The sequence below is a fragment of the Neoarius graeffei genome, chromosome 28 (genome assembly GCF_027579695.1).
Source record: "Neoarius graeffei isolate fNeoGra1 chromosome 28, fNeoGra1.pri, whole genome shotgun sequence".
Taxonomy (NCBI): Eukaryota; Metazoa; Chordata; class Actinopteri; order Siluriformes; family Ariidae; genus Neoarius; species Neoarius graeffei.
In genome coordinates this window covers 21060801-21082000 of record NC_083596.1, presented here as the reverse complement: position 1 = coordinate 21082000, position 21200 = coordinate 21060801, and the positions used below count along the sequence as shown (strand labels likewise).

Here is a 21200-nt window from a genome sequence, read left to right as displayed (position 1 = left end):
TCATTAAACCTCGAGTCCGAGTCCAGTCTCAAGTCCCAGTGTTCAAGTCCGAGTCATTTAAAGAAAATTTTGAGTCAGAGAACAAGACTCCAGCCAGTTGACGGTGGCTGTTGCTGCCTTTGTGAAAGCGTCTCTGCTACTGTGTTGGACTAATGTTACCGCCCCACGGACTGCCCCATTTTAGTTCATAGGCTGCAGATAATAAGCTTGTTCATCACTCAGTAAGCCACGCCCACTATCAACGGAGCAAATAACATGAGAGAGGGTTAACACTAGCTAGTTTATCGTCAGCAAGCTCCGCTATCAACAGGGCAATGAACATAGCGTGTCACTTCCTTCTCTGGGTGTCGTGTTTCCAAATGACGATTGAAGTTCGAGGTCGTCCCCGTCGTCTCCTCGATCGTTCTTCTACATATGGAACACAAAGCGGTGCATTTTTTTTCCCCCCACTGCACGAGAAGTCTGTATAAGCAAAGTGGACAATCCTAGGCGCTTCTCTCCAGGCAGTTTAGCGCCATTAATGTTAGTTTGTTCCTGAACATGACGTATGAACAGGTGAATGTGCATTCTCTTGCACAAAATTAACGTAGATATAAATATCCTCTGCCAAATTATTCTGGCACGTTATAAAAAATAAAGAAGAAATCCGAGTCCTCGTCTCCAGTTTATGAACGTTAATGCTCAAGTCCAAGTCAAGTCACGAGTCCTTAAAATTAGGGCACGAGTTGGACTCGAATACTACAAGCCCGGATCTGGGTTAATTGTTGTAATCATGTCTTGCAAGGTAACCACTTTATTCTTTCACACAGGTTCTTGGGAGCGTGATTGCTTTTGGAATTCGTTATCATTTGGTTCGGCTCTTCTATGATGTCTAGCAGTAAACCAGGAGAGTGCATAGGAACAAGAAGACATTTCCACTTCCTTCCTCTCAAAAACATGAAGTTCCGATGGTTTAAAAGTCTACTTCTGTTTACCACTTAAATAGAAGTACCACTTATTGTGAACAGGGATGTGTTTACGTGACTGTACCATTCAACTACTGTGTTTAATACAGTTAAGTCCGACTCCAGTCATTTTAGATTTAAGGTCTTGGTTCTGATGTTATAAAGTGGAATCATTTCTGTGTGAACACTTTCGTGAAAAGTCTATCTGGCTGTCAGGGAAAAGACACTGCAAGAATGTACTCAGTAAAAATACTGCTAATCAGAGTAAGGAAAAGCAGTATTGAGTTTAAGGCACTGAAGCAAAAGTACTCAATCTTTACATTTCTCTAAGTTCTTTGGCTTAACAGGAAGAAGATACCGTTTCATTATTTTTGCATTCTGATTGTCCAAACGCGTGCTCAGTCATTGTCCTTCTGTCAGAAATTTCCCTTGAAAAAGGAAGTAAAGATAAGCCCAAATATCAGTTTCCTCCTCTGACTGAGTCATTTTCATACGGTGTTCTTTGGAAATTTGAATTCATTGGGTTTTTGTTCTCCTGTATAGTCAACGAAATGCAGAGCAGCAGAAAGGTAAATATGGTTTCGTGGTGAAGTGAGGAGGATGTTCACTCTTTCTGGTGTAAAATATGGTGAATACTGAGATATTATATGCATGAATGTATGCATATCTTTATTTTTCTTGATCTAAAGTAACACTGAACCTTTAGTGGACATGCAGAAGTTTGATACGAGGTGATTGATGTGTCAATGATTTTATATACTCGCCTAACAGTGTTTTGATTTAAAATTAAAGACTTAAATCAAGTTTTCTGCTGTCTATATCATTTTTGCAAAATTCTGATGAAAAATCTGAGGATTTGTTTCAAACCACAGGTAAAAAAAAAAAATTCAATCACCTCTGTCCATGGTCTTGTGTGGCCCACGTTTCATGAAGAACATACGGATGCCTGTTTCCACCACCTGAAAAACAAATAAGGTCACATAGTCTGTCATAATGAGAACATCTCATCATTATGACTTGTCAGAATAAAGATTTAGTATTTCATAATATTTTCTCAAAACTGTGACTTAATCTCATTATCATGAGATCATAAGCCATTCTCTCAACGCATTATCTCTAGCCGCTTTATCCTGTTCTGCAGGGTCGCAGGCAAGCTGGAGCCTATCCCAGCTGACTACGGGTGAAAGGTGGGGTACACCCTGGACAAGTCGCCAGGTCATCACAGGGCTGACACATAGACAAAGACAACCATTCACACTCACATTCACACCTACGGTCAATTTAGAGTCACCAGTTAACCGAACCTGCATGTCTTTGGACTGTGGGGGAAACCGGAGCACCCGGAGGAAACCCACGCGGACACGGGGAGAACATGCAAACTCCGCACAGAAAGGCCCTCGCCAGCCACGGGGCTCGAACCCGGACCTTCTTGCTGTGAGGCGACAGCGCTAACCACTACACCACCGTGCCGCCCCTCATAAGCCATTATTATGAGAATTTAAGTCATAATTATGAGATACTAAGTCATTATGACCTCTGCCAACTTTGTTGAAGGAGGTTGTTTTCACCTCTGTTTGTTTGTTCCCATTGTAACTCAAAAAGTAGTGAATGGATTTTGATGAAACTTTGAGGAAAGGTGGGCCAGGGGTCAAGAAACAAATCCTATTAGATTTTGATGCAAATCTGGATATGTATTAAAATCCAGGATTTTTTTTGGTTTGTTCTGTTAGGTTTTGATCTGCCTGTAGCGAAGGAGGTTGAATTGACAAAGTATGATCTAGGAATGTAGAGCTCTGCCACCGAAGATCAATCCGGGAGCAAATGGTCACTGAGACAGACACAGCTGCTTGGTGATGTTTCCCAGGTTATTGTAGGATAAACATGAGATATATATTCACATTCAAGAGTGTGTTGTAGCTATGTGATATAGATGATGACTTACTTGCTGAAGCTAAGTTATCTATGTAGAACGCGTTACATCACTGGTTTAGACAACACGACTGCATGAAAGAAGAGAGACATTATGTACCATTACATCACCGGTCAGGTTCATAGTCTTATGAAAAGAAGAAAGACATTACTGGTCAACATAACCTTCATTAAGGAGAGAGCAGAATGTGCGAGCGAAGATAAAACTCAAGGATTTAACTAACCAAAACAAGTAGCAATCAGACCAACCTGTACCAGTTTCAAGAACAAGTAGCAATCAGACCAGCCTGTACCAGTTTCAAGAACAAGTAGCAATCAGCGCAACCTGTACCAGTTTCAAGAACAAGTAGCAATCAGCGCAGCCTGTACCAGTTTCAAGAACAAGTAGCAATCAGCGCAGCCTGTATCAGTTTCAAGAACAAGTAGCAATCAGACCAGCCTGTACCAATTTCAAGAACAAGTAGCAATCAGCGCAGCCTGTACCAGTTTCAAGAACAAGTAGCAATCAGCGCAGCCTGTACCAGTTTCAAGAAGAAGTAGCAATCAGACCAGCTTGTATCAGTTTCAAGAACAAGTAACAATCAGACCAGCCTGTCCCCGTTTCAAGAACAAGTAGCAATCAGCACAACCTGTACCAGTTTCAAGAACAAGTAGCAATCAGCGCAGCCTGTACCAGTTTCAAGAACAAGTAGCAATCAGACCAGCTTGTATCAGTTTCAAGAACAAGTAACAATCAGACCAGCCTGTCCCCGTTTCAAGAACAAGTAGCAATCAGCACAACCTGTACCAGTTTCAAGAACAAGTAGCAATCAGCGCAGCCTGTACCAGTTTCAAGAACAAGTAGCAGTCAGACCAGCCTGCACCAGTTTCAAGAACAAGTAACAATGAGCGCAACCTGTACCAGTTTCAAGAACAAGTAACAATCAGATCAGCCTGTACCAGTTTCAAGAACAAGTAGCAATCAGACCAGCTTGTATCAGTTTCAAGAACAAGTAACAATCAGACCAGCCTGTACCAGTTTCAAGAACAAGTAGCAATCAGACCAGCTTGTATCAGTTTCAAGGACAAGTAGCAATCAGACCAGCCTGTACCAGTTTCAAGAACAAGTAACAATCAGACCAGCCTGTACCAGTTTCAAGAACAAGCAGCAATCAGACCAGCTTGTATCAGTTTCAAGGACAAGTAACAATCAGACCAGCCTGTACCAGTTTCAAGAACAAGCAGCAATCAGACCAGCTTGTATCAGTTTCAAGGACAAGTAGCAATCAGACCAGCCTGTACCAGTTTCAAGAACAAGTAACAATCAGACCAGCCTGTACCAGTTTCAAGAACAAGTAGCAATCAGCGCAGCCTGTACCAGTTTCAAGAACAAGTAGCAATCAGTGCAGCCTGTACCAGTTTCAAGAACAAGTACCAATCAGACCAGCCTGTACCAGTTTCAAGAACAAGTAACAATCAGCGCAACCTGTACCAGTTTCAAGAACAAGTAGCAATCAGCGAAGCCTGTACCAGTTTCAAGAACAAGTAGCAATCAGACCAGCCTGTACCAGTTTCAAGAACAAGTAACAATCAGACCAGCCTGTACCAGTTTCAAGAACAAGCAGCAATCAGACCAGCTTGTATCAGTTTCAAGGACAAGTAGCAATCAGACCAGCCTGTACCAGTTTCAAGAACAAGTAACAATCAGACCAGCCTGTACCAGTTTCAAGAACAAGTAGCAATCAGCGCAGCCTGTACCAGTTTCAAGAACAAGTAGCAATCAGCGCAGCCTGTACCAGTTTCAAGAACAAGTACCAATCAGACCAGCCTGTACCAGTTTCAAGAACAAGTAACAATCAGCGCAACCTGTACCAGTTTCAAGAACAAGTAGCAATCAGCGCAGCCTGTACCAGTTTCAAGAACAAGTAGCAATCAGACCAGCTTGTATCAGTTTCAAGAACAAGTAACAATCAGACCAGCCTGTACCAGTTTCAAGAACAAGTAGCAGTCAGACCAGCCTGCACCAGTTTCAAGAACAAGTAACAATGAGCGCAACCTGTACCAGTTTCAAGAACAAGTAACAATCAGATCAGCCTGTACCAGTTTCAAGAACAAGTAGCAGTCAGACCAGCTTGTATCAGTTTCAAGAACAAGTAACAATCAGACCAGCCTGTACTAGTTTCAAGAACAAGTAGCAGTCAGACCAGCTTGTATCAGTTTCAAGAACAAGTAGCAATCAGACCAGCCTGTACCAGTTTCAAGAACAAGTAACAATCAGCGCAACCTGTACCAGTTTCAAGAACAAGTAGCAATCAGCGCAGCCTGTACCAGTTTCAAGAACAAGTAGCAATCAGACCAGCTTGTATCAGTTTCAAGAACAAGTAACAATCAGACCAGCCTGTACCAGTTTCAAGAACAAGTAGCAGTCAGACCAGCTTGTATCAGTTTCAAGAACAAGTAGCAATCAAACCAGCCTGTACCAGTTTCAAGAACAAGTAACAATCAGTGCAACCTGTACCAGTTTCAAGAACAAGTAACAATCAGACCAGCCTGTACCAGTTTCAAGAACAAGTAGCAGTCAGACCAGCTTGTATCAGTTTCAAGAACAAGTAACAATCAGACCAGCCTGTACCAGTTTCAAGAACAAGTAGCAATCAGACCAGCCTGTACCAGTTTCAAGAACAAGCAGCAATCAGCACAGCCTGTACCAGTTTCAAGAACAAGTAGCAATTGGACAAATATCTTTTATCATGTTCCCATCGTAACCCAAAAAAAGTAGTGAATGGATTTTGATTAAATTTGGTGTACAGCTTTAGTATTATCCTAGGTTCAGCTGTTTTGATTTTGAGCTTGATATTATGTGGCTTGGTGGAGGTATGTACTCTACCGAGTGCCATTCTAGTTAGGATTATGAGAGGATTTTATTATTATGAGATGAGAAAACCATAATTATTATGATATTGTGACAAGGAGGTGGTCATGTAGAAATTTGAATTATGGAGCTGGGGATGTGATGTTGTTGAATTTTTTTCTTAATGATATTGGAGTAATTTTCTTAATCGTTAAATACATTACTTAACTCATAATTCTGAGATAGAAAATAATAATGAGATATTAAATAATCATGATGAAAACAGAAGTCATAATTATGAGGAACCTTCTCATTGTTATGGTGGCAGAAAGCGGCTTCAATAGAAGCGGAACGCTTTTTCACGACACGTTTGTCCAGGGGAAGAATATTTTCAACGGACTGAGCGGGCAGATCCGATTGGTTTGGATGCGAAGGGGCGAGGATGTGGGATGGAGTAAGGAAATGTTTAAAGTGGTGGCAGCAGGTGAGCTGTTTTTGTCCAGTTGGAAAATATTAAAACGGCTAACCCTGAAAACACCACAGCAGGAAGTATTTTACTTTATTTTTAATCATAGCATAAACACAAAATCCCTTGCATCATACCGGTAGGTCCGTTTTATCATGTTTGTGCTAATTAGCCTGCTAGCTCATGGGGGGGCTTTTTTTTTAAATAGTTTGTATTACAGCAGAGGAAAAGGGTGTAACGTTTTTTGGTTTTTAAAAACTATCCGGTTATATTTGCACCTGATGTATAAGGTGTTTTTAGTCTCGGTGAAATTATTTCCTCAGTCAGCAGTTTCTGTTTATGTAGCAGTAAGCACTATCCGGTGACCTGCAATGCAGCATAGTTCACGTTAAAGGAGGATATTCTAGCAGAAATGTCATGTAAATATCATAATAATATATAATGTTGTGTCTTGCATCAGCAGAGTGCCAATTTTAATGCAACTGTCTTTCAATGCGTTACTGTGAGTGTAAACTGAACCGGTGTTCTACTAAGCGTTTCTGCGCATGCGCACTTTACTTCCACAGCCACATACATTCATACTCCTCTCATCTCATTATCTCTAGCCGCTTTATCCTGTTCTACAGGGTCGCAGGCAAGCTGGAGCCTATCCCAGCTGACTACAGGCGAAAGGCGGGGTACACCCTGGACAAGTCGCCAGGTCATCACAGGGCTGACACATAGACACAGACAACCATTCACACTCACATTCACACCTACGGTCAATTTAGAGTCACCAGTTAACCTAACCTGCATGTCTTTGGACTGTGGGGGAAACCGGAGCACCCGGAGGAAACCCACGCGGACACGGGGAGAACATGCAAACTCCGCACAGAAAGGCCCTCGCCGGCCACGGGGCTCGAACCCGGACCTTCTTGCTGTGAGGCGGCAGCGCTAACCACTACACCACTGTGCCGCCCCACAAAATACTTGTGGTACTGTTTTAAGAAGGCCGACACTATGGTTGGACATTACGTTACATTACAGGCATTTTGCAGATGCTCTTATCCAGAGCAACATATAACGTACGCGGAGCAGTTGGGGGTTAGGTGCCTCGCAGAAGGGCACTTTAGGGCGGCATGATGGTGTAGTGGTGTTCACTGTCACCTCACAGCAAGAAGGTTCTGGGTTTGAACCTCGCAACCGGCAGGGTCCTTTCTGTGTGGAGTTTGCAGTTTCCTCCGAATGCTCCGGTTTCCCCCACAGTTCAAAGACCTGCAGATTCAGCCCAATGGGGCACTAATTGGCGCAAGCTGTAGTGGCTTTCCAGCCATAATGCGCATCTCTCTCTCTCTCTCTCTCTCTCTATATATATATATATATATATATATATATATATATATATATATATATATATATATATATCTCATCTCATTATCTCTAGCCGCTTTATCCTGTTCTACAGGGTCGCAGGCAAGCTGGAGCCTATCCCAGCTGACTACGGGCGAAAGGCGGGGTACACCCTGGACAAGTCGCCAGGTCATCACAGGGCTGACACATAGACACAGACAACCATTCACACTCACATTCACACCTACGGTCAATTTAGAGTCACCAGTTAACCTAACCTGCATGTCTTTGGACTGTGGGGGAAACCGGAGGAAACCCACGCGGACACGGGGAGAACATGCAAACTCCACACAGAAAGGCCCTCGCTGGCCACGGGGCTCGAACCCAGGACCTTCTTGCTGTGAGGCGACAGCGCTAACCACCACACCACCATGCCGCCCCATATATATATATATATATATATATATATATATATATATATATATATATATTAAAAAAAACATGGCAAAGCTCTTTGGTCCAGGGAATCAAACTGGTGACCTTTTGGTCCCAAAGCTGCTTCCCTAACCATTTAGGCCATGACTTGGCAGGGCACTGTTAGAACACGGGACAGTTTGATAAGGTAGGCTAAATTGTTAGAATGTACTGCCAGTACCTTTTGATATTTCAGAAAAGCATGTTGAGTTGTGTAGGTTTATGTATCATCATATGGTCATAGTTCCAGAGGTGGACAGTAACGAAGTACATTTAGGCCAAGTTTACATTAGACCGTATCTGTCTCGTTTTCTTCGCGGATGCACTGTCCGTTTACATTAAACCGCCTGGAAACGCCGGGAAACGGGAATCCGCCAGGGTCCACGTATTCAATCCAGATCGTGTCTGGTCCGGTGCTGTGTAAACATTGAGAATACGCAGATACGCTGTGCTGAGCTCTAGCTGGCGTCGTCATTGGACAACGTCACTGTGACATCCACCTTCCTGATTCGCTGGCGTTGGTCACGTGACGCGACTGCTGAAAAACGGCGCGGACTTCCGCCTTGTATCACCTTTCATTAAAGAGTATAAAAGTATGAAAATACTGCAAATACTGATGCAAATACTGCCCATTGTGTAGTTATGATTGTCTTTAGGCTTGCCATCCTTCCACTTGCAAGTGGTAAGTGATATGCGCTGGGATCACACACACAGCGGCTCAGTCCCGAATCACTGCTCATGCACTTCACTCGCGCGCTCTGTGAGCTGCACAGGGCCGGAGTGCGCACCCTCCAGAGGGCACTCGCTGTTCAGGATGGAGTGATTTGGAGCGCAGGATGCCTGCGGAGCCGAGCGTATCCGTGTATTGGTGTTGCTGTGTGCACGCGAATCGTTTTAAAAACGTTAATCTGATGATCCGCTGATACGGTCTAATGTAAACCCCACCTTACTTGAGTACTGTACTTAAGGACACTTTTTGAGTATCTGTACTTGAGTATTTTTTTTGGAAACTTCTGACTTTAACTTCACTACATTTGAAAGACAAATATCGTACTTTTCACTCCACTACATTTCTGTCAAGGCCCTCGTTACTACGAAGCAGCTTTGAAAGTGGATGGTTTTTCTTTTTTTTTTTTTCTAAAACATGGTTAGTTTTTTTCGCAGGTGACACTGAGACAGCCGATCAGTAATCACTAGGGTCATGTCCATAGACTGTATAAAATAAAGTTCAGTGATTTCTCAGCAGTGTTATTTAACACGATCAGTTGGTGGCAGAATGGAAGAAGGCGGTTCTTCTGGGGAACGCACGCACTCATGGCTTTACCTAGATAGGTTTAGGTATGTTTCAGTTTTCTGAAAGGAATAAAGATTCGTTTCGTTTAAAATGTTTGCTTTGTTTGCCGAAAACAAACCACATCACGGCCTACAAAAACTCTCCACCCAACCTGCAGAAGCATATTGAGGTATATAAATGTTTTATTCCAAGAGAAAGCTTGCAGCGAAGTTGTCTGTGCTTTTAAAGCTAACGATAACGTTGCAATAGCTATGCAGTCTGGTTAGTCAAATGACTTTCTATGGATTTACCCGCCAAGTTGCCGTCGCCTTGTCCACGGCTAACGTTAACACATAGCTAGTTAACTTGGACACTGTGAGTTAGCACGTAAAAACGGAGTTACACCAACATGAATAACGTTAACTTATCTGAAGTCCTTTCAGAAATGTTTTAGCATGATCTTGCCAAATAAACAGAATGTAGAAATCTTTCTTTTCTAGTAGCGTTAGCTACCCAATATGATTTTGAGTTTGAAAAGAGTTTGCTAGCATGTCAGGTGGAGCTTCATTGACTAGCTAGCTTAATGTTAAACCACCATGCTGGCACAGCATGCGTTCATTTTCCGAATTCACATTTCTGTCTTTGGTAATGGTGTTAGGTTTTGTCAGCGTTCTTCTAATACTTCTTTTGTAAAATCATGGTAGCCGCGGGGTCTTAAAAGTCTTAGTCTTAAATTTAATATTCCAAAATTAAGGCCTTAAAAAGTCTTAAATTGCTTTGCCCAAGTCTTAATTTTTTAAACAAAGGTCTTAAATTTACTCATACTATTCTACAATGTGAAAACGTGGGTTTTGCGTAACATCAGTGAATTTCTTGGAGTATGCGCAAAGAAAGAAACAATATTGATACGTTTTTGCGCCAGCGCAATTGTTGGAGTCCGTGGTGGAGAGGAGACTCCGCGAATCGCAGCATGGGGAGGTGTCGTTTTAATCAGCAGTGGCTTTCAGATGAAAGATATCGTGATTGGGTGAGGGAGGTTCCTGGAAGCGACATTGAAGCAAGATGCTGTGTTTGTCGAAAGACCTTCAAGTTGTCCACTATAGGTCATTTCGCTTTGGAGTCTCACATGAAGAGCTCAAAGCACATTGCATCTGCCCTCCACCGCCACCAGCCCATCGCTCAGTTCTGCACGGTTCAATCTCCGAATGCACCTGGAGTTGGCACTAGCACCACTGTCGAACGTCAGCAGCATCAGCCAAGCCAGACATCATCGGCAAGGCTAGCAACAACACAAGGGCCAAGCAGTGGCATGATAGGTGTCGGTGGAACCCCAACACTTTGGGCAGAGGTGCTCTGGATTTTAAAAACAATTACGGAACACCACTCGTACAGCTCGAATGAGGGCATAAGCGAACTCTTTAAGGCTGTGTTCCCAGACTCGGAAGTCGCTACAACATTCTCCTGTGGAAAAAACAAAACGTCTTACATAACAAAATTCGGTCTTGCTTGTCTTGAATGTGAAGATTTGACAAGCAATGCACATAATGACTTAAGTATATAACTTTTTTATTATAAAAGTTATATACTTAAGTCATTATGTGCATTGCTTGTCAAATCTTCACATTCAAGACAAGCAAGACCGAATTACTTGAAACATTTGTCATTATTGTGAATTTGATCTAGTCTTCTACGACCGCATAATGGGTGCGATGTAGGTCTTAATTCTCATTTAAGTGGTCTTAAAAAGGTCTTAAAGTCTTATTTATGGTGGTCAAACCTGGGGAAACCCTGAAAATGTACTTCTAATACTTAAGTATTTTTAAAAGCAAGTACTTAAGTAAAAATTTGACTGGACAGCTTTCACTTGTATCTGAGTAACATTTGACCAGTAGGATCTGTACTTTGACTTAAGTAATGAAGTTGGGTACTTTGCCATCTCTGTATAGTTCACACCAGTGCTTTTTGTGTTCCAGAGGCTTGGAAAAGTTTAACATTAACATCCAACTCGTCACTGAGTGATGGCTCCGCCAGGCAAGCGCGCCCCCCGGAGAGAGGAGTTTGTGCTCCAGTTAGCTTGTGAGTGGGGCTCATGCCAGGAGATGTTGGGTGGGATGGAGGAGTTCTGTAAGCATGTGGAAGCGCATTACCAAGACCTCGCTGCAGAGAGTGATGAATCCGATATACCAGGTATGTGTGTATGTCTTTTATTCTATCTACGTTCACTGGATATGAGCAATCGCGTGTGCTGATTGGCTATTCTATTACTAGGATATCGGCTCATATACCGTGAGTAGAGAGAAACAAAATGGCGGCGCGTGTTGCTGAACTAACCGAGGACGAAATAAAAACTCGACTCGACAACAAAACCCAAAAAAGGAAACAAAATATGGAATAAAAGTATTTGATAGGGGCAGGCACGGTGGTGTAGTGGTTAGCGCTGTCGCCTCACAGCAAGAAGGTCCGGGTTCGAGCCCCGTGGCCGGCGAGGGCCTTTCTGTGCGGAGTTTGCATGTTCTCCCCGTGTCCGCGTGGGTTTCCTCCGGGTGCTCCGGTTTCCCCCACAGTCCAAAGACATGCAGGTTAGGTTAACTGGTGACTCTAAATTGACCGTAGGTGTGAATGTGAGTGTGAATGGTTGTCTGTGTCTATGTGTCAGCCCTGTGATGACCTGGCGACTTGTCCAGGGTGTACCCCGCCTTTCGCCCGTAGTCAGCTGGGATAGGCTCCAGCTTGCCTGCGACCCTGTAGAAGGATAAAGCGGCTACAGATAATGAGATGAGATGAGAAGTATTTGATAGTAAGAACTTTTTTTTTATTTTCCAAGAATTATCATTGCAGCATTTTTCGCAAATTTTGCAGTTATTCCACTCAATCTTGTCTTGCATGGCTTATAGCCAACTCGGTGCCACGCGCCTCATCGGCTATCAGCTCACGTACGACTCGATTTCATGGAATAACTGTTAAATATCATGCGTGCTATGGGTACTTTCCCACAGCAAGCCTAAGGTCTGCATTTGAATTTAAAGAGCAATGATCTTTTTAACATATGGCTTCATTCTCTCCAAGTCTCACTTTCACACTTGCAAATCAGTCATGATTCTGGTTAAAAGAGCATGAGAAAAGTCTTGTGAAACAAAAACCAATTAGTTTCAGTTCATGCCTTCTTGCTGAAATTCATGTCTTCTATTAACGCTGCTGAGCCACAGAACGGATTTACATTTAGTAACATTACAATAGATAGGTTGCGTGTTTATTTAAAGTGAGCTCAAACTATTTGAGAGATCTGTTAAGGTAGCAGCACAATGCTACCACCTTTTTAAAATATTGTCGATGTACTGCACAGTCTCCCATTCTCATTATCTCTAGCCGCTTTATCCTGTTCTACAGGGTCGCAGGCGAGCTGGAGCCTATCCCAGCTGACTACGGGGAAAAGGCGGGGTACACCCTGGACAAGTCGCCAGGTCATCACAGGGCTGACACATAGACACAGACAACTATTCACACTCACATTCACACCTACGGTCAATTTAGAGTCACCAGTTAACCTAACCTGCATGTCTTTGGACTGTGGGGGAAACCGGAGCACCCGGAGGAAACCCACGGGGAGAACATGCAAACTCTGCACAGAAAGGCCACATAGACTTGCACTGGATTGTGCCCTGTCCAATATGGCGAACGCATTGACATGTCTCTCGGGAAGGTTCGAACCCGGACCTTCTTGCTGTGAGGCGACAGCACTAACCACCGTGTCACCGTACTGCACAGTACGTAATCATAATAAAGAAGCCACCCTGCTCACTCATTCCATCAAAAAAAGCATTGGGTAAGTTTTATATATAAAAACTTGTATGTTATTTACCAGCTGGGAGGTCTGTATCGTGAAATACCGTGACCGAGGTCTTGAAAGTACTGAGCGAGGCCCTCTGGGCTGAGGTCAGTATTCAAGGCTGACCTTAAGCTGGTAAATAATATATTTATTTTTTTCTTTACTAAATTCTAACAGAAAACGAGAGCGCCCGAAAGGGAAAACCGAGCCAAGCCGCCATTTTGAATCCTCATTCACGGCTGTAATGCAAATTGCTTCCTCCTCGGTATACAAGTGCACTTCCGTGGCAGGAAAAAAACTACATTTTGCCGCCTATGTAGTCCCCTATTTATACAAATAGGAGTCATTCAGGATTCAGCCATGTTTTTGCTCTGCATTAGCAACAGTTAGAGGTTTTTAGCTTTCTCCTGCAATGTTTTCTTTTATTTCTTCTTCCTCAGGGTAGTAAAACTCACTTTCGCTGTGAACACTGTCGTTATCGCTATCCATGCTGTAAAATTAATGCTATTTTGAATCCTCATTCACGGCTGTAATGCAAATGGCTTCCTCCTCGGTATACAAGTGCACTTCCATGGCAGGAAAAAAAACTACATTTTGCCGCCTATGTAGTCCCCTGTTTATACAAAATTGAGTCATTCAGGATTCAGCCATGTTTTTGCTCGGCATTAGCAACAGTTAGTTAGAGGTTTTTAGCTTTCTCCTGAAATGTTTTATTTTATTTCTTCTTCCTCAGGGTAGTAAAACTCGCTTTCGCTGTGAACACTGTCGTTATCGCTATCCATGCTGTAAAATTAATGCTATTATGCTGAGAAATGCTGGCAAAAATTTATAAGATTTTTGATAATCTTATAAATAAATCTTATAAAAAAAAAAAAAAGATAAATGTTGACAAAAAATGCTACGATGTTTGTTGTGAACGAGCGAGTCACCAGAGGTCCGTAACTGGGGTCCGCATCGTAGGATACGGACCCGCTCGCCAGCCAATCAGAGCGCAGGATTTGATGGAAACCGGACCTGAAAAAAATAAAGATATTTATGCGCTGCCTAAAACTGGAGCTCCTGATGAGTGTATAAGCGAAATATTTGCAAGGGCACAAACTCAACCAGAATAGAATAATATAGCATCTGATCCATCGAGTAGTGTAGTGTCGTGTATTTCACATCAATAAATTGCTGCATTGTTTTGTGACCCTGATAATGAGATGCGCATCGCAATTATGATGCATATTTAATCCTTTCTTTGACACGGTATACCATGTGCCAGAAACACCACCATGATATTTATTATGGCGTGACTGTGCTGGGTGCCTGGTGGACAGCAGTGAACCAGCGCGCTCACTTGACATCATTCCTGTATAGTTATGATCAAATATCAAACTTGATGGATCAAACAGTTATCTGGTTACATCGGTCATGTCCATGCACGCGTGTAACACCATTAGGACTGATTACCATGCACCTGTTCCTGATTAGAGCACAATGACGGCGCATACATATAAGGGCTCTCGGTAACACCCAGACTTTGCGAAACCCTTTTATTTTGTATCACTTTCCTGGTTTTGACCCTGTTTGTGTCTTTAGACTGTGAGTATTCCCTCTGTTGTCCTGTCTGTGTCTTACTCGACCGCTGTCTGCACTGCAAAAAAAATGGCCTTTCAAAAATAAGAAATAAAAGATTAAAACAAAGCATATTTGCTTGAATCAGGTGAAAAAAATCTGCCAATGGAACTAGTCAAATTTGACTTGGTAAGGTTTCTTAAAGTAAGATGAAAAATCTAACCTGTTTTTAGATGAAATAATTCCAAAATAAGATTGGGGAACTTATTATGCGAGATCTGATTAACTCAAAATAGTTCTTATAACAAGATCGTACTTCTTACATTTAGCCATTCAAGTCATTTTTATTTATTTCATTTTAAGGGTATTTCACTTAAATTCATGACAAAGTCTTAGCAGTAAAAACTGAATTTAAGAGAAATATACTAATATTAGGATTGTTAAATTCTACAACTAAGCATTGCCAGCTTAAAAGATTCTCCTTTTGTGACCTGTAATTAGTAAAATACTCTAGATATGAGACCAGAGAATATCTTGAATCAAGTTGACGACACGTGTAGCATTGCAACAAGTTTATTTTTTTTTTCCCATTTCAACATTCAAACATCTCTTAAGATTCCACTTCCCCAGGACCTCAGGCACCAAAAAAATAAGTCTACGCATTTTGACTTGGTGCTTACTAGGGCTGCACAATATATCGAAAAAGTATCGATATCGCGATATCATAGTTTGCGATACACATACCGCAAAAATTACTTAAATTTCGATAAAAGGCACATTTTTCTGTGCCGTCCAATCACATTTGAATGTCAACAAAACAAAGTAAAAGTAAAATAAGCAAAACAAGTAAAAGCCTCGTGGTGATGGCGGAAGGCGGGAGCAAGTGTGGTGAGACAAACTTGTGTGAGGAGGAACTGGTTTCCAAAAAAAAAAGCACGTCTGCTATTCGGAAGTACTTTGGATTCAGGAGGGGTGACGTACTGCAAACTCGGGTACTTTGCAAGACATGTACCTGTAAAACAGTGGTGGGGCGGCTCACTGGGACAAACACTGCTGTACAGCAGCATAAAAACATAAAACCGCTCTCTCTCTCACACACACACACACACACACTACCTCTCGCTCTCTCTCTCACACACACACACACACACACACACACACACACATTACCGCTCGCTCACTCACACACACTACCTCTCTCTCACTCACTCACACACGCTACCGCTCGCTCATTCACACACGCTACCGCTCTCTCTCTCACTCACACACACACACACACACACACACACACACACACACACACACACATTACCGCTCGCTCACTCACACACACTACCTCTCTCTCACTCACTCACACACGCTACCGCTCGCTCATTCACACACGCTACCGCTCTCTCACTCACACACACACACACACACACACACACTACCTCTCTCTCACTCACTCACACACGCTACCGCTCGCTCATTCACACACGCTACCGCTCTCTCTCTCTCTCACTCACACACACACACACACACACACACACACACACACACACACACACACACACACACACTACCGCTCACTCACACACACACACACTACCGCTCGCTCACTCACACACGCTACCGCTCTCTCTCTCTCTCTCTCTCTCACACACACACACACACACACACACACACACACACACACACACAACCGCTCTCTCTCTCACAGACACACACACACACACACACACACACACACACACACACACACACACACACACACACACACTACCTCTCTCACTCACTCACACACGCACAACCGCTCGCTCACTCACACACGCTACCGCTCTCTCTCTCACTCACACACACACACACACACACACACACACACACACACACACACACACACACTACCGCTCACTCACACACACACACACACTACCGCTCGCTCACTCACACACGCTACCTCTCTCTCTCTCTCTCACACACACACACACGCACACACAACCGCTCTCTCTCTCTCTCTCTCTCTCTCTCACAGACACACACACACACACACACACACACACACACACACACACACATTACCGCTCGCTCACTCACACACACTACCTCTCACTCACTCACTCACACACGCACAACCGCTCGCTCACTCACACACGCTACCGCTCTCTCTCTCACTCACACACACACACACACACACACACTACCGCTCACTCACACACACACACACTACCGCGCTCTCTCACTCACTCACACACACACGCTACCTCTCTCTCACTCACACACACACGCTACCTCTCTCTCTCTCTCACACACACACACACACACACGCTACCGCTCGCTCATTCACACACGCTACCGCTCTCTCTCTCACTCTCACACACACACACACACACACACACACACTACCGCTCACTCACACACACACACTACCGCTCGCTCACTCACACACGCTACCTCTCTCTCTCTCTCTCACACACACACACACACACACACACACACACACACACAACCGCTCTCTCTCTCACAGACACACACACACACACACACATTACCGCTCGCTCACTCACACACACTACCTCTCTCACTCACTCACACACGCTACCGCTCGCTCATTCACACACGCTACCGCTCTCTCTCTCACTCACACACACACACACACACACTACCGCTCACTCACACACACACACACTACCGCTCGCTCACTCACACACGCTACCGCTCTCTCTCTCTCTCTCTCACACACACACACACACACACACACACACACACACACACACACACAACCGCTCTCTCTCTCTCACAGACACACACACACACACACACACACACACACACTACCTCTCTCACTCACTCACTCACACACGCACAACCGCTCGCTCACTCACACACGCTACCGCTCTCTCTCTCACTCACACACACACACACACACACACACACACACACACACACACTACCGCTCACTCACACACACACACACTCCCGCTCGCTCACTCACACACGCTACCTCTCTCTCTCTCTCACACACACACACACACACACACACACACACACACACAACCGCTCTCTCTCTCTCACAGACACACACACACACACACACACACGCACACACAACCGCTCTCTCTCTCTCTCTCTCTCACAGACACACACACACACACACACACACACACACACACACACACACACATTACCGCTCGCTCACTCACACACACTACCTCTCACTCACTCACTCACACGCACAACCGCTCGCTCACTCACACACGCTACCGCTCTCTCTCTCACTCACACACACACACACTACCGCGCTCTCTCACTCACACACACACGCTACCTCTCTCTCACTCTCTCTCTCTCTCTCTCTCTCACTCACACACACACGCTACCTCTCTCTCTCTCTCACACACACCACACACACACACACACACACACACACACTACCGCTCGCTCACTCACACACGCTACCGCTCTCTCTCTCACACACACGTGCACGCACACACACTACCGCTCGCTCACACACACACACACACACACCACTGCTCTCTCACCCGCATGTGTTATTAACAGACTGTGTTTGAGTTTATGGTGAATCTGTGTCGCTCACCTTCATCTCCCGGGAGCCGCTGAAATTGCCATTTTGAATGCTTTATGTTAATGTAATGTAGTTTTCAGTTTTTTGTTTACTTCAGCTTAAGATATTTTCTGCTGCACTCTCAAAAATTAAGAGATTTAAAGATGATTGATGGACACCATTGCAGGTGTAGCCATGTTTTTCCAATAAAAAATAATGTTGGAATGGAAGCGATGCATTGGGTGTTTTTTTTTTTTAAATGCTAGGCTACGTTCACACTGCAGGCTGAAGTGACTCAAATCCGATCTTTTCGCCCATATGTGACCTGTATCCGATCTTTTATTGACAATATGAACGACACAGATCCGATTTTTTTCAAATCCGACCCAGGCCGTTTGGATATGTGGTCTTAATTCCGATTCCTATCCGCTCTTTTCATATGCGACTTCAGTCTGAACCGCCAGGTCGCATTCATCCGACTTACACGTCATCAACAAGCCACAAACGGCACTATTCTGCGCTGAAGTAGGCGGCGGGTCTCTCAAAAAAAGTTACAACAGCATGGCACATAATCACGGGTGCAGATAGAGGGGGGGACGGGGGGGTTCGTCCCACCCAGATTTCAATTCACCTCGTTCGGTCCCCCCCACTTATAGGGAGGAAAAAACGTCTATGCTGTCTTTCTTTGCATAAGGCAAACCTCACGGAAAAATCAAAAGACTAATTACCATTCGGTTTATTGAGGTGCACAGCAGTGTATACATAGTTGCAACAATTCACATAAAACAAAACAAAGACTGATATTCGGATGGTTGAGCTGCGCAGACTGCACAGGTTGCGAGCTCGAGCTTGGTTGCTATGGTAACCCACAAGAAGTTTGACAGGCATATCGGGGTTGGGGTTGGTTTGCTGGCAGCTTTGTCCCCCCCAGTTTAAAAAACGTATCTGCGCCCCTGCGCATGACATCAATGCGAGGGATGCTTCGGGCTGTGAAGGTTCTGAATCTTCTCAATGGAAGGACGCAGAGGTTAGGGAGCTGATTTCCATTTGGGGGGATGCAGCTATTCAAGCTAGATTGGATGGGTCATACCGCAACCGGGCGGTTTTACTTCCGTAAACACTGGCCATGCTCACTGCGTGTGACGTCGTCGTATCCTGCAATGCGCATGCGGAACACTTTTAGGTCGCTTTTCGTTCATACTGAGGATCACATACAGGTCGCATATTTGTTAATGTGAACGACCTCACAAAGAAATCGGATTTCACAAAAAAATTGGAATTGAGCATTAAGCCTTGCAGTGTGAACGTAGCGCTAGATACAGGGCAGAACGGCGAGTAGAGGTAAGAAAAACATTATATATTTAATTATCGTGATACATATCGATATCGAGATATTCAGTCATGTTATCGAATATCGCATATTTTTCTGATATCGTGCAGCCCTAGTGCTTACACAATGCCAAAGCAACAGTGCATTTTGGGGGCACTGACTATTCATGTGTACGAGGGGTTTACAAGATCAGGCACAAAAACAAACAAAAAAAACCACTGGAACTTAACTCGTAGCATTCCAAAAAGACCTCACTAAACCGCCCTCCACTCACTCATAGCCTTTTTGAAGGCACTTGTCTGGTCTAGAGTCTGTACAGCATCTAGAAGCAGCTCACTCTGAATGACTGAGAAAACAGTCGCAGTAAACTTAGGATCTGTAAGGTGGGAGTTGAATTGTAATGAAAGATTCAAAGATTTCAGTAAAGTTCATTTATTCCCAAAACAAGCATACTTTGTTTTATTTTCTTGAAACAAGATGAACCGCATTTGACAAATATCCAAAATGTACTTACTTGTTTAAAAAAAAACAACTTGTTTTATTTTCAAAGGTGCTCCAAATAAGACTTTTTCAAGACATTTTGTCTATACAAGATTTTCAAGATGGACGGTCTAAAAACTAGCCTTTCGAGCTAAATGAGGTTTTGCTTGTTGGGCAATGATGTCTTATAATAAGGGTGGCTAGATGTTTTGACTTGAAAATAGACAAACTTCCTAAGATTTTATTTTTTGCAGTGTGTTTTTTGACTCTGCCTTTGTCTCCGTTTTGGATCTGTCTGCTAGCGTGATTTCAGCAAAACTTTTTCCTACTCGTACATCCGTCTATTGCCCTTGCGTAACAAACTGTTAACTGTCCAACATGCTAGTGGCCTAATAAAACTGCTTTTAACTAGTTTTATATGAAAGTGTCATGAATATTTTCTGTAAAATGTGTTCATAAATCACTTTTTTAAAAAGTGAATTGAAAATGAGCGCCGGATTAAAAACCCATTTATCTTGTGCAAATAAAGATATAAATTTCATTGTGTGGTAGTCGAGTGTTTTGAGAGATGTTGCCTTGGACTTGCGATCACATTCCTCGTGGCAGTACACATTCGTCGTTCATGCGTACGTTGTATAGTCAAAAGCCATCAAAAATTAGGTTACCATATTCTCTTAAGTATCGGGTTCCGCTCTGCGTTTCTTCACGCAAGGAGCATCACCATCGTCCAAAATATCTAGCGAAGAAACTTCTTTCTCAAGTTACACCGAATTATTGTAGAGTGCCATTTAGGATTCTGTGACAGAAATTCAAGACACGTTTATGTTCAGATCACCTGGGGCAGAGTGAGTGAGTGAGTGATTTTTTTTGGTCAGATGTGTCCAGCTGCCTGTGGCAGGACTGTGGCTTCTGCTCAGTGGAGTGTGCTGGCGAGTTGCTGAGGCACATGCTCTTTCACTGCTACCACACCAAGCTGAAGCAGTGGGGGTCAGCGATGCTCAAGGCTCATCCGGACATGGGCGACTGTTCAGTGGGTCTCCAGAAACCGCAACATAGTGCCCGAGGTCCAGGAGAGCTTCGCCTGCCTGTGGGAGCATTGTGAGGTGAGACAGCACACTCTTTTCTTTCTCTTCTTTCTCTCTTTCTCTTTCTCTCTTTCTTTCTCTCTTTCTTTCTCTCTTTCTCTCTCTCTTTCTCTCATCTCTTCTCTCTCTCTCTCTC

The 21200-nt window shown here is 43.7% G+C and overlaps 2 protein-coding genes across 2 annotated transcripts in view; both read left to right on the top strand.

The window, feature by feature from the left end:
* Positions 1-1747, top strand: part of dpagt1 (dolichyl-phosphate (UDP-N-acetylglucosamine) N-acetylglucosaminephosphotransferase 1 (GlcNAc-1-P transferase)) — a 44048-nt gene extending 42301 nt beyond the window's left edge. Inside the window, exon 9 of the mRNA XM_060913421.1 lies at positions 810-1747. Coding sequence (XP_060769404.1) covers positions 810-875 — 66 coding nt within the window. The 3' untranslated portion in view covers positions 876-1747. The remainder of the gene's footprint in view (positions 1-809) is intronic.
* A 4450-nt stretch (positions 1748-6197) lies between these two features.
* The window catches only part of hinfp (histone H4 transcription factor), a 72802-nt gene continuing 57799 nt past the window's right edge, over positions 6198-21200 (top strand). Inside the window, 4 exon segments of the mRNA XM_060912333.1 lie at positions 6198-6308; positions 11219-11432; positions 20855-21018; positions 21020-21082. Of these exon segments, the coding sequence (XP_060768316.1) occupies positions 11264-11432; positions 20855-21018; positions 21020-21082 (396 nt within the window). The 5' untranslated portion in view covers positions 6198-6308; positions 11219-11263.